The sequence below is a fragment of the Pleurodeles waltl genome, chromosome 1_2, assembly GCF_031143425.1.
Source record: "Pleurodeles waltl isolate 20211129_DDA chromosome 1_2, aPleWal1.hap1.20221129, whole genome shotgun sequence".
NCBI classification, from domain to species: domain Eukaryota; kingdom Metazoa; phylum Chordata; class Amphibia; order Caudata; family Salamandridae; genus Pleurodeles; species Pleurodeles waltl.
In genome coordinates this window covers 359,290,172-359,303,891 of record NC_090437.1, presented here as the reverse complement: position 1 = coordinate 359,303,891, position 13,720 = coordinate 359,290,172, and the positions used below count along the sequence as shown (strand labels likewise).

General features: G+C 46.7%; 1 protein-coding gene across 1 annotated transcript in view; it reads left to right on the top strand.

Annotated features, from left to right (window-relative positions):
• Positions 1 to 11,542, top strand: part of LOC138295562 (atrial natriuretic peptide receptor 1-like) — a 219,037-nt gene extending 207,495 nt beyond the window's left edge. Inside the window, exon 9 of the mRNA XM_069233935.1 lies at positions 10,209 to 11,542. Within this exon, the coding sequence (XP_069090036.1) occupies positions 10,209 to 10,337 (129 nt within the window). The 3' untranslated portion in view covers positions 10,338 to 11,542. The remainder of the gene's footprint in view (positions 1 to 10,208) is intronic.
• Positions 11,543 to 13,720: the final 2,178 nt, after the last annotated feature.

Below are 13,720 nucleotides of genomic sequence, written 5' to 3'. Positions count from 1 at the left end.
TGAGAGAAATCCAACACCAATTTAGAAAAATAGATTAGATTTGAATCTTAATTTAGACACTTAAACAAACTTTGTAGCTTTTGTAAAACTGGAGTTGTGAATTTTTAAGTTTTTGGACAGTACAGTACTTTGCAGATTTAAAGGACTTCCATTGAAGTCAATGGGGAAAATAGCAGTGTGCACACGGACAGTTCTAGGGTGAGTTCTGGCGATCTCACAGGAACTTAACGTGCTGCGGGGACATAGACAAAGAGTCAACAGTCAAACTTTAGTTACCTTGAACAGGGAACCCGGGTGCAGAGTTGACTTGGCTGTCCCTGGGCTGAACGGTCAGCAGTGGTTGGTGCGTGTTACACTCCATTGCAAAACTGGACTTGGGGGTGGACTCACACTCTACCCTTTGGATGTAAATGTCTTTAGGGGGCCAGGATCAGTATTCAACACTTGGATCTTCACCAACTCTTATGAAGGCTCTGGGTGCTGAGGTAGCTCCTAGTTGTCAATCACCGGACTGGTTGTGCCAAAGCTGCTTTGCTGCTCCAGTTGAAGTCAAATCCTTCAGGCTGAAAACCCACAGGAGGGTGGGGTTGCTGGTGACATCGGTCCCTATGCCGGGGGTGCTCTGGAGTCTGTGAATGTTGCGTGGCCATAGGTTTCCATGCAGGCATCCATCCAATCCTTGGTAGCTGCAAAGGTGGTCCACAAGATTTCTGGTGGCTAGAGATTATTTGGTAGGGAGTAGAGATTTAAAACTTGGTACAGACCTCACTCCCACTCCTTAGATGATGGACACTGAGTGCCCGTTGGGTCACTGTTCTTCGTCCTCAGCACCTCTTAACTCCTGCAATTTGCAGGAGGCTGGTGACACCAGTCAGGGAAGTCTTCCTTTGTGTTTTGGTGTTCAGGGGGTCCCTTTGGTCGAGACCAATGAGTTCTCACCACTAGTGCATGCTGGGAACACAGTTCTAGTACTGGTCTCCGCAGGTCACTCTGGGGGTCATTATGACCCTGGCGGTAAAAACCGCCAGGGCCAACGACCGCGGGAGCACCGCCAACAGGCTGGCGGTGCTCCCATGGGCATTCTGAGCGCGGCGGTACAGCCGCGGTCAGAAACGGAAAACCGGCGGTGTACCGCCGGTTTCCCGCTGCCCTGGGGAATCCTCCATGGCGGCGCAGCTTGCTGCGCCGCCATGGGGATTCCGAGCCCCATACCGCCATCCTGTTCCTGGCGGTTTTGGCCGCCAGGAAGAGAATGGCGGTATGGGGTGTCATGGGGCCCCTGGGGGCCCCTGCAGTGCCCATGCCAATGGCATGGGCACTGCAGGGGCCCCCATAACAGGGCCCCACAAAGATTTTCAGTGTCTGCCATGCAGACACTGAAAATCGCGACGGGTGCAACTGCACCCATCGCACCCCTTCCACTCCGCTGGCTCCATTCGGAGCCGGCATCCTCATGGAAGGGTGTTTCCCGCTGGGCTGGCGGGCGGCCCTCTGGCGGTCGCCCACCAGCCCGGCGGGAAACCCAGAATACCCGCGGCGGTCTTTTGACCGCGCAGCGGTATTCTGGCGGGCCCCGCCAGGCCGGGTCAGAATGAGGCCCTCTGTGTCCTCTTCTTCGCTCTGGGGCTGAAGTTCAGGTCCTATTGTTAGTGCAGGCATCTCTTTGTGCTTCATTGTTCTTGTCCAGGTAAGATCTAAGTTCAGGTGCCAGGGAAGCCCTTTAAATCCTGATTTAGGGGGAAGTTTAAGGGAGTGAGGGACAGTGGCCAATGGGCTACTGTCCCTAGTCTGCCCCTGCAATGATGACTTCCTGTGGGAAGTATGTCACTTTTTACCCAGAGCCCACTATTCTAGGGTTCTGCCAAGATAGCAGAACCCTTTCTTGGCCATGCAGGCCTCCTAGCCCACCCTCAAAAGTGTGGCTAGTTTGAGGGAGGTGAACGCCTCCTGCATAGCTAATTTCCCACCTGCCCACCCAGGAAGGTGGGAAGGCTTTGTCCTCCACTGTTGGAACACCAATACTTGCACATCAAAGATGGATGAAGACTTTGAGGCTCATTGCCCTGATGCTTTTCTCACCAGCCAGCCAGGGAGGGAGGTGGTGTGACGTCCTTCCTGCTCAGGCACTTTGTCTTATGTTGTGCCAAGGTGCTAGCACCACCGGCAGGAGCTCAGACTTCTGTCTGTGGCGGCAGTGGCTCAGGAGAGCCCGCCAAAACAGTACAGGACTGGGTAACTTGGTGGGCACCCTCTAGGTGTGTAACCTGGGCATCTACATTTTAATCCTAAACATGGGCATCATGTTCAGGGTTGAAAAGCACAGTGTTTGAGTGGTCAGATGCCAGCCCATGCTATCCAATGGACTGCCAGTTACTCGGCCCACCCTTGTAATTTAAATGCCAGCATGGGGGCATATGTGCTCCAGCACATATATTCTCACTCACAGTACAGTGCACCCTACCCCCTGGGCTAGATGAGGCCTGCCTAAGGGGTGAATGACCTGTCAATGCGCAGTAACAGCAACTCTGCCTGCACCTGGTGTGGGTAGAGTCTCACTCGAGCAGCAGGCTGCTGTTGCAGGCGGACATGGCAGCCCTGTAGTCTGTCTTTTACTTAGGGTACCCAGGGTGGCACAATCAGTGCTGTAGCCCTGGTACCTCCTTTGCCTCCCTTGCCCTGGGTACCATTTACCTTTCAGTAAGGTGCTTGCCAATCAGCCAATGAAATTTGATCTACCATTTTAAGGGAAAGAGCATTGATACTGGGGCCTGGTTAGCAGGCCTCGGTACACTAACAGGTAAAAAACCACAGCATCTGACAGCAGAAAGTGGGGGGTGACCATCCAAAAAGGGGCACTTTAAAACAGTCACACACAAAGGGAGCTGGGGTATGACATTTGCCTCCTAATGGCCCATCATCAAACTAATGGACCATTAACTGGCTTGATGGTTGGGGGGTTTAGCACTGCCTCACTTACACCTGAATAGGGCTGTACCTGCCTCCAGGCAAAGAGTTGCATAACCCCCTGTAGAGTGTCAGGACCAGGGAAGGCAAGGCAGGGACATTGTGCTTTCCAAAGGCCTCTCTTTGAAGTCTCACCCACTTCAAAGGCTTAACTGGGTATAAGTCCTGGACTCCACACTCCACCCAATTTGAACTCTACTGGAACCAAGGACATGCTGCCAGGAAGAAGGACTGTTGTACTGCCAGAAAGGGCTTCCACTCTGCAACTGCATTGCTGCGTTGGCCTACTGCTTGCTGTGTTCTGTGCTGTACGAGGGACTGCCACTTTGCTACTTGCTTTTCTGTGTTGGCCTGCTGCCTGCTGCTTCTTGCCTGCAGTGAGAAGGACTGTACCTGTTCTCTACATTCTTGAACCCAAGGATGTCAAAGGGCTTGTTGGCTTGACCCCTGTTTCTGAAGTCTCAGGGACATCAAAGACTGTCTGCAACTCTCCTGGTGCTGCGATCTGTGAGTTTCCTGAGGTGCCTCTCACCAGTACTGGGCTTCAGAAGTGGGATCTGCAACTGATTTCTGAAAAAAAATCACATTGCCTTGAGTGCATGAGAAAAAGCAGCGCATCAATCCTTCGATGCAGAGGCTGTTTGACGACAGCAGATTCACAGCCTGCACAGCCCGACGATGATGCTTTGCACTGCTCGATGATGACACATTGCATTCACTTCATTGGAGCCCAACGACGACAAAGTGACTAGACTGCATGGAAAATCCTGATGCATTGTGCCCTCCATGCTTTGCTCCATCAAAGGTACTGTTTTAGCAGACCCTGCGTGGGTTCTGTTGCCAGACTACCCTCCATCGCAGTCAGGCTGGATTTTGGATTTGCATATTCCCTCGAGACCTCAAGTAACCTTTAGACCTCTAATGACTTTTGAGCACTATTTTGGATTTAATTCATAATTGAACTTCTACTGGTTGGGTTTTTGAAATTTGAGCCTGTTTTACTCAGATAAATATTCTCTATGTTTCTAAACTGGGGCCTTTTGTGGTGTCTTTCACTGCGTTGCTGTAATTAAGTGTTGCAAAATACTTTGCACATCACCTCTTAAGTTAAGCTTCACTGCTCTGTGTGAAGCTACCAGAGGGTGAGCACAGGGTAATTTGGGTTGTGTATCTGATTTACCCTGACTAGGACGTGATCCTTACTTGGACAGGGTGCATACTTCTGCCAGTTAGAGCCCCAATTTCTAACAGCCCTCATTCCGAGTTGCCAGCTATTTGAGAAGGTAATACTGCAAGCAATAAAAACAGATACCGCAGGGCATTGTGTTTACCTACTACATTATTAAATGCTCATTCTAAGCTCTGCCCCTCAAAATGGGGGCAGACTCTGTCATACTGCATGTTTTCGCCATTCGGAAGCAAGTAGCTCAGAATATTATGGTTTTTCCTCACACAAGCTTTACAACAGATTACTTGATTTAATCTATGTGCAGCAAAAATAAAATAAATCACTTAGCTCTTGCAATTCCAAATCAGATTTACCCGCCATTGGCGTCCAAATTGGGATTACGACAGACATTTGTATGAGAGCCGTTGTGATTAATTGTCAACTACTGTCCTGTCTTATGTCCTGATTTCTAGTTATGGGAGACTTTTTTGCAAAAAGATCTCTGCTTCTCATAAAGATTTCTGTATTTTGGAACTATGACATCTCTCTGGAGCCCCCTCTTTTCCTTCTTTCCTTTTAAGTGCTTAATTTTTAAATGTCTGGTGCCTTTCATCATAGGGCTTGTGGTAATAACTAGCTTTTATTTTAATAGCCCATCTGCGTTGTTCTATCCCATTATAAATCACTGCACGATTTTGATCCAATAGCTGTGTTTAAAAGCTTCTAATTCCAGTGACATATTGCACCAAGGGAGCCAGGTCATAGTGTCAGCCTGTCCTTTCCCAGAACAAATTGTGAGGGCTCTCAGTCTCACCCTAAGAAATTGGACAGTCTGTGAATTTTACATCACACGTTTCTAAAAGTGTTGGTGAAAAAGCCATAGATTTTAAAGACAGGTATAAAGTGGAACTTAAAGTAACCATACTCTTCAGTGTATGCAATAACGTTCAGAACAGTATCCTGTAGCAGAAGGGAATAGACCTGTAAATCGAACAAATGCTTGCCCTTAGAAGTCTTGACGCAAAGCAGACAAATGTTTGTGTCACATGAGAAACCGCACAACTAAAATAATGTAAGGAAGTGGATCAAAATCCCTATCATAACTTCTATGCTCTAACAAATTATGCATGCTTTAAATATTTATGGATAATTTAGAGGTTGGAAGAGTGGGAGCACTGCCGAAAAGTGGTTGTGTTCCCACCCCACCAAAGGTGAGGTTCTCTCACTCCAATTAGAAGTGGTTGAACCACAGGGTTTCCGACAGCAGAGCCTCAGCTGTCTCTTCCAGTGGAAACGGCTGACTTGGTAGCCTATGCACCACAGGCACATCAGGTCAAAGTGACAGATGCCCACCCTATTTAGGGTCAGCAACATTCCCTGCCCACGACTACCATGCACAGAAAAGAGGTCCAGGCCAAAAATAATCTATCAATGTCCATTGTGCACAGAGCCATGTATTTTTGTGCACTCAAGAAACAAACTCCTGCTTTGGGAGTTTAATTCCTGAAAACAAAATAAAACGTTGTCTACCAGATGCATCATATGTGGCATCTACGTGGCAAAGGTTCAGTCCCTTCAGTAGAGCTGCAGCATTGGTGACTTTGCTGAAAACACAGAGAACGAGGCCTCAATGGTAGATATCCCAAAATTTGGGGTTGGTCTTGCACCAGGGCAGCAGAGGAAGTCTTCGCTGATCCGGTGGGCCATCCATCAGGGTCTAAATGACCTTGTTAGTCAGTTTATGTAAGGCATATTCACTTACCTGGCTTAGTGAACATTTCATTACAGTTCCTGTGGCAGGTTTAAAACACAGTTACATTTCTTGCTGTCACATTCACATATGTCATTGTGGTACAAATAAAAATGTGGGTGTTGCCTAAATATTCCACTGCGCCACCAAAAATTACCAAGCTGCTGCTTAGTTTTGGCAATGTTGCTTCTCAATCATGACAGGAATGCTCTCCAATTATACCAGGACATGTACTCTTTAAGCCAGGAGTGGCTCAGTTACACCAGGGGCTGTGCGATTGTAACAGAAAAGCTGTAAGCACAGAGGGTGTGCCCGGAGTTTGGGAGAGTAGGGTTTGTTCATGGGCCCTGTGAGTGTAGTGTTTGTGCGCAGGGTTTGTGCCTGGGCTCTGTGAGTGCAGGATTAGGTCATGGGCCCTGTGAGTGCACGGTTAGTGCCTGGACCTTGTGAGTGCAGGGTCTGTGCCTGGGCCCTGTGACTGTAGGGATAGTGCCTGGGCCCTGTGAGTCAGGGGTGTGTGCCTGGGCCCTGTGAGTGCAGGGTTAGTGCCTGGGCCCTGTGAGTCCTGGGTGTGTGCCTGGACCATGTCAGTACAGTGTTAGTTCCTGGACCTTGTGAGTGCAGGGTCTGTGCCTGGGCCCTGTGACTGTAGGGATAGTGCCTGGGCCCTGTGAGTCCAGGGTGTGTACCTGGGCCCTGTGAGTGCAGGGTTAGTGCCTGGGCCCTGTGAGTCCTGGGTCTGTGCCTGGGCCATGTCAGTACAGGGTTGGTTCCTGGACCTTGTGAGTGCAGGGTCTGTGCCTGGGCCCTGTGACTGTAGGGATAGTGCCTGTGCCCTGTGAGTCCAGGGTGTGTGCCTGGGCCCTGTGAGTGCAGGGCTAGTGCTTCGGCCCTCGGAGTGAAGGGTTTGTGACTGGACCTTGTGAGTGCAGGGTTTGTGCTTGGGCTTTGTGAGTGCGGGGTTAGTGCCAGGGCCCTATGAGTCCAGGGTTTGTGTCTGGACCCTGTGAGTGCAGGGTGTGTGCCTGGGCCCTGTGATTGCAAGGTTAGTGCCTGGCCCTTTTCAGTGCAGGGTCTGTGCCTAGGCCCATTAATTGCAGGGCTGGTGCCTGGACCCTGTGATTGCAGGGCTAGTGCCTGGGCCCTCTGAGTGAAGGGTTTGTGCCTGGCCCGTGTGAGTGCAGGGTTTGTGTCTGGGCCTTGTGAGTGCAGAGTTAGTGCCAGGCTCTTGTGAGTGCAGGGCTTGTGTTTGGGACCTGTGAATGCAGGGGTAGTGCCTTGGCACTGTGAGTACAGGGTTAGTGCCTGGACCTTGTGAGTGCCTGGGCCCTGGGAGTGCAAGATTTGTGCCTGGGCCCTACGAGTCCAGGTTGAGTTCCTGTGCCCTGTGAGTGCAAGGTTAGTGCCTGGACATTTTGAGTGCAGGGTCTTTGTCTGGGCCCATTAATTGCAGGGCTAGTGCCTGAGCCCTGTGAGTGAAGGGTTTGTTCCCGGCCCTTGTGAGTGCAGGGTTTGTGTTTGGGCCTTGTGAGTGCGGAGTTAGTGCCTGGGCCTAGTGAGTGCAGAGTTTGTGCTTGGGCCCTGTTAGTGCAGAGTTTGTGCTTGGGCCATCTGATTGCAGGGTTAGTGTCTGGACCTTGTGAGTGCAAGGTTTGTGCCTGGGCCCCGTGAGTGCAGGTTTTGTGTCTGGGCCATGCAGGTGCAGGCTATGTGCCTGGGCCATGCAGGTGCAGGGTTTGTGTCAGAGCCCTGTGAATGCAGGGTTTATGCCTGGTCCTTGTGTGTGCAGTGTTTGTGGCTGGGTCCTCTAAGAGCAGGATTTGTGCTTAGACCCTGTGAAAGCAGGATTTGTGGCACAGCCTGGTAAGAGAAGGGTGTATGCCACGGTCACTGGAGAGCCTGGTGTCTGCTTGGACTCGGCGAGAGCCTTGTGTGTACCTTGTGTTGTCTGTGAAAGTAGAGCATATGCCTATGCCTTGTTAACACAGGGTATGTGCCTGAGCCTCTGAGTGCTGGGTATGTACTTTGATGTATCCTGCACAATGTGACGAAATACAGCATTTTGAATTCAGACCTCTATAGAACCATGTTACACTACTGTGGGACGTTTTAGCAGTTTTATATGTTTGCACATCTGTATTGTACGCATAAGAGAAAAGATCAAAATAAAGCACTAGTGACCTGTCCTGGAAACATACATTAACAGCTTATATCCTGTATTGAGCCCCGTTCAAACTTCTCACATACTGGCAGAGGAAGAACACGATTTCCCCTAAATCAATCAAGAGGAGCAACTCGCTGGGTTTTGAAGGGGCGGCTTGGCGCGTGTGGGAGGGGGAGGGGAATTAATTTAATAAAAAATACACTTTACTCACCGTCGCCGCTGCTGCTACCACCACCACAACGCCGCTCCTCTCCTGCAGGCTCAGGGTCCCAGCCTGCCCTGCAGCCAATCCTGATGCTGCTCAGATCAGTGTTAGGATTGGCTGGGAGCACCCAGCCAGGGCGCTCCCAGGCAGACTGGGAGCCTGTACCTGCTCTCTCCAGCCCGGCAACACAATGCCGGGTTGGAGAGAGCACAGTGTGCATGTGTGTTTGGCTGGCCAAACATATATGCGTACTTAGGGGGAATTTGCAGCTGCTGCTGCTGGCGGGGGAGGTGACGCTCCTCTGCCACATTGGAGGTGCCACGCCTGTCAATCAATTTGGACAAGCCAGAGAATCAATCAAGACTACAGAGCAGGACTGCTTGCCACACACTCATGAGGAAATACCCCTGTACTAGGGCCTTCCCAAAATATCACCAAAACATTTTGATAAAAATTAGGTGTAAAGTCTACCAGGACACATATATGGATGGAAGTCGTGCTGTCTGCCCTCCCCAATGAATGGCCCACCTTGTTAGGGGTCCAACTAAGGTTTAGCACTATAAGGGTCTGATTAAAGTTAAGTACCATCTACTTATTTTAAGCCTTTTGATGTGGTTTCCAAAAGGTCGCACAAGCAGGACTAAAGGTAGAAGGAAACTGTTAAGCCTTTTCTCTAGGTGCTCCGGCAGTAGCTAGTTACTGGATTGTAACACTGGTGGATACTGTTGTTTACCTTTGGTATCCAATGAGGTTATATTATGTTTAAGTTATCCCCTTAGTACACTTCTCTGTTCAACAACGCAAGCAGTTTTACCCCTCCTGACTTTTCAATACACTTCTTTCAGTGTTTTACAGCTTATTTCCCAGGATAACGGTCTCACATAAACTTGATGTCTGCTGGTTTTGGTTAGTCCTTGTCCAGTATTGTTCTGTTCGTGAATGTGTGAAGTTCATGAATCTATTTCACCTGGTTTAAGCCATGCATTTAGTTACATAACCTATGCCTTTTTAGTGGGTTCTTAAATTTGCTTCTTAGGCCAGTCATTCTTTTACTATCACTCACCCCCAATTTTTTCATCCCACTTAAAACACTGTCTAAGGGACCAACGGCCGGGGTCACTTCTAACGGTGCGTGCTTTCCCACAGATCAGAGTCACACAGTAAGGAACCGCTTGTCCACAGCCGCTTCATGAATTAGACAGCACTCATTGCAAATAACATCAAATGCCCTTTAAATAATATGGTCTCTGGGTACAGCCAGCCTCCAAATAGCAGCATGTACCACTGTGGTGTGATAAAGTTTCAAATGTTTCCAGGTTTAATACTCTTGACTGTAATCAAAGTCGATTGGTCTTATAAGACAAAGATCTGTAGTAGAAATCTTTAATACAGCTCTTTCTGTTCTGTGCGGCTTTCTGGAAATCATACATTCAAAATACGTTTTCTCGTATCTTCTTTGAAGTTATTCCCACACCCTACACCACACTTCCAGCGTTTCTAAATCTCAACTCTTATTTCCATCCACACAATAGTGCTTACTCTATCTCATACTCTAGCAACCAGTTACTCTACAGTGATGCTTATAATTTCATTGGAAAACAGTTAAGAAGAACCGATCTCTCACCTTGTCACCTACTTTTTCTCAGAATAGACTCTATTTGTCGTTACTTTAATACTACCCATCATTCAGTCTCTTCTACCATATTTCTAATTCCCAAAGAGGTGCATTGTGTTTACGAGTCTTGTGTAAGCCCTGACAATAAAGGATTCAGTGACTTCTAAAGGTAGCCACACCCATCATTTCCGAGTGTCTCTTTCTGCATGTTTTCATAAAGATCACTGCTTTCACATTACTATTACTAGGCACTGCATTTTACTGTAGTGTATTTAATGTGATAATCTGAATAGTCAGAGTCATGTAAATTAAATGATGTCTTTATCATTTTTTGGTCCACAGGGAAAAGGGGATATGGTGACTTATTGGCTGGAAGGAAAGCAAGCCATATCAGCTCAGAAAGGAACAGTGGACACCTCAACAGCCATTCAAGGTTCACAAAGCGAAACACATATTTTAATGTCAGCCTAGTTCAGAACACCTTTGCTAAGTCCAGCGTATTGTAGTAAAGATAGTAATTGCATTATATTTGACTTTCCAAGTGTCTGCTTTACATAGTATTGGTTCTACAAGGCAAAAAAAAATCAGACATTGCTTGATGGTGACACTCAAGCAATGGGAAGAAACCCCACAGCTGGTCCAATGCACTGCTGCAATTTAGTTCAGATCAATTCAGTTAAATTTTATTGTTATTAATATATGACTTTATGTGACGAGCTGAAATCTACATGCTAGAGAGACTTCTTGGAAACTACAAATCAGAATTGACTTTAACTTTGCTTGCGGACTCAGTTTTGGCAAACTAGTACGCCACCTGCACAGACTTCATCTGGAAGGCTTCTTCTTCATCTACTCCCAGAGGATCCCGTAACATTGGGTAAACAAGAACTTCACCGGCTGCCACATACATGCTAAATATTCTTCAAAGCAATCCTACTGGTCCCTCCACCGAAAAAGGGCGCCAAGATTCTCACAACAAAAGCTGCACTGTTTCTGCCAACTGAGACAAAGCCTATATCTAAGACCTAGAAAAGTAATAGAATTCCTAGTTTCCATAAATGTATTTAAGGACGCTCTTCTTTCTTAGTGGAAACTGAAAAAATATGGAACTCTCGGCCAGCCCACATCTGAAAAATTGAGAACACCATATTCTGGACTCATGTTAATACACTGCTGCTTCATCCTGACTGCAGAAACAATACTGAATTATCAGTCTTGCTTCCTCTCTTTCCACTGCTGTTTAATGTTTTCATACACCTATGGGTACAGATACTGAATCACTTCTTTAAATTTATCAACAGTTATTTTTTTAAGTTTGTATCAATGTGCACACTCTTGCTCTACCTGAGACATTTTTAAGTGTATATCGGCAATTGTCTAATTTCCACAAATATTTGGAACACATCTCTGAGCCTCATACACGGCCGATCTCTCCCCATAAACAGTCAAATACATATGATCCACCCACTTTTCATCTACAAAAGCCAGCCTCAATATGTTGACCAGTTGGCCAAGATAAAAGAAGTATGAGCTGCCCATGTGACTGCCTAGCATTGGTCAAATGGCAGTGAAAATGACTAGTGCAGATCCTGAAATCCTGACCCTGTCTGGCATAATTCACCATAAAGCATCAATGACTATTGACTATATATATATGTCTCTCTCTCTCTCTCTCTCTCTCTCTCTCTCTCTCTATATATATATATATATACATATATATATATATATATATATATATATATACATATATATATATATATATATATATATATATATCCTTTATGGGAGCTATCCTTTATGGGAGCTATGCAACAGCGGATGTTGGTTAAACAAATTACTGTCTGAGTTAGGATAGACTTAAGTGCAAATAAAAATAAACATCTGTGATTTCATAATTCGCTGGCATTAAGGCACAATACAAAATGAGGTCTGATGGTAAAACCGTGATTTTTCCGACATGGAACAATTCGAGGTAAAGTTTCGAGGAGACAAACTGAAAGGAACAAAAAGTGATGAAAGTCGACACAGCTGACAAGAGCCTTTTGTTATACCTCGCGTATGCAGGAACTCCCAGGTGTGCTATTTCGCTGCAAAATGTGCAAGGTTGGATGTTGAGTTGCCAAAAAGTAATGCGTGTCTGTCACTGACAAAGTGTCTGCCCGCTTTCTTCTACCGGAGATCCCTCCCGGGTTTCATGCTGCGGAGGCCATTAACTTCACAGGTGGCGCTTTCAAGGGCTCTGCATGGATTTAGTTTTAAGCATTTTCGTTTCAAATGAGATTGCAGCACCAACAGTTACTGCTATTCTGTTCTACAAGGGAGTCCTTCACCCCCATCTGTTTGTCCCTCTTTTGTCTTTTTGCATTTTCATTTTAGACATTTTCAAGGAATTGATTCCAAGATGTGTGTGTTGATTTGTACTGACGCATTTATGAGTCACAGATGCAAGTCCCGTTTCTAAATTTGAATGCTATTGTGGCCTCAGAAATCCCACCAAAATTACGTCACGGTTGCAATTCTGGATGTGTTTTGATTCTCTTATTAAGTGGCAACGCATTTCAGCCTGTAGTCTTCATCCTAACTTGTGAGGAAGGCCGTAAGGCTGGGGCAAGTTGCCACTTCACTGGATCACATACAGCCAGAGCGTCCGGCATTTCACAATTTTTCGATTCACGAAACAATCGCAAAATCAGTTAACATTTTTGTGCCGCACAATGTGTTAATCTGTGTTGGAAAATCCCCAGGGGTCTGTGCATTGGCGCTTATGCACAAATACTGGGCTTTAAAAACCAGCAACTCGCAGGAGCACTGTGAGAATTTCAAGTTTTTTTCTAGGGTCATCATGGCACCCACGGACACTTCGACCACCGTCAATTTAGCAGCCTGAGCGGGCGGTGGGTGCCTCTGAGCAGTGTGTGTTGCATAAATCCTTTTGAAAGCTATGATTGATCCTTTGTCTTTGATCAGACTCACTGGTCTCCGAACAAAAGCTCCTAGAAACCATTGCAAAAGAGTAGCGTTATGGAACTTTTGAATGGAGCAAGGCAGGCAACAAGAGCGCACATAGTTAAAAATGGAAGGGAAGGAAGGGGGGATAGACAGAACGATGCTTAGAAGGATGAAGGCAAAGATGAATGGATTATGGAGAGAATGATTATATAAGAAGAGTAACATTGGAAGGAGAGTAGGGTGGAAGGACAATAAAATGGATGGGTGGATTTAGAATCAAAAGAAAGGTGTATCGAAGGATGAATGGATGGGTGGGCGGATGAGGAGAACGAATGCTGGATGAAAAGAAAGAAGGAAGTATGGCCAAAATGATTAAAGAGAAAGGAATAAAATGTACTATTTAGCACGGCACGCTGTTTTAAGAATTCCCACGGGAAAGCAATCAAGAGTGCTGGGCTCACTCGGCTCCCTTACTCATTCAGTGCCACCCTGGATGCGGTTCAAAATGATGAGCAGTTCATTTTTCCTACTTCTACTTCCTTTCTTTTTTCTCTGTAAAGAGTCCTGGCTATAAATACCTCACTCCAAAGACAATCTGTAATCTCTTCCAAATTGTGTTCTGCCTAGGAGCAGATATCTGTAGTCAAACACAGCACAGCTACACACTACCACACCCTGCCACCGGGCTCAGAAGCCCATCAAAGGAATCAAAGCCACTCTGCATGGCCCTCTGCAAGTTGGCATAGTCATAAATCAATACTTGAAAGCATTTTACTTTCTCAAGCTCTACAAAGGTCTAAAGTCACTGCGTATACTGACACACATATTGACCATTTATATGGCACACAATACAAAATAAAATGTTTTACGGTACTTTATAGTGTTAATTATCACCCAGTTCAATG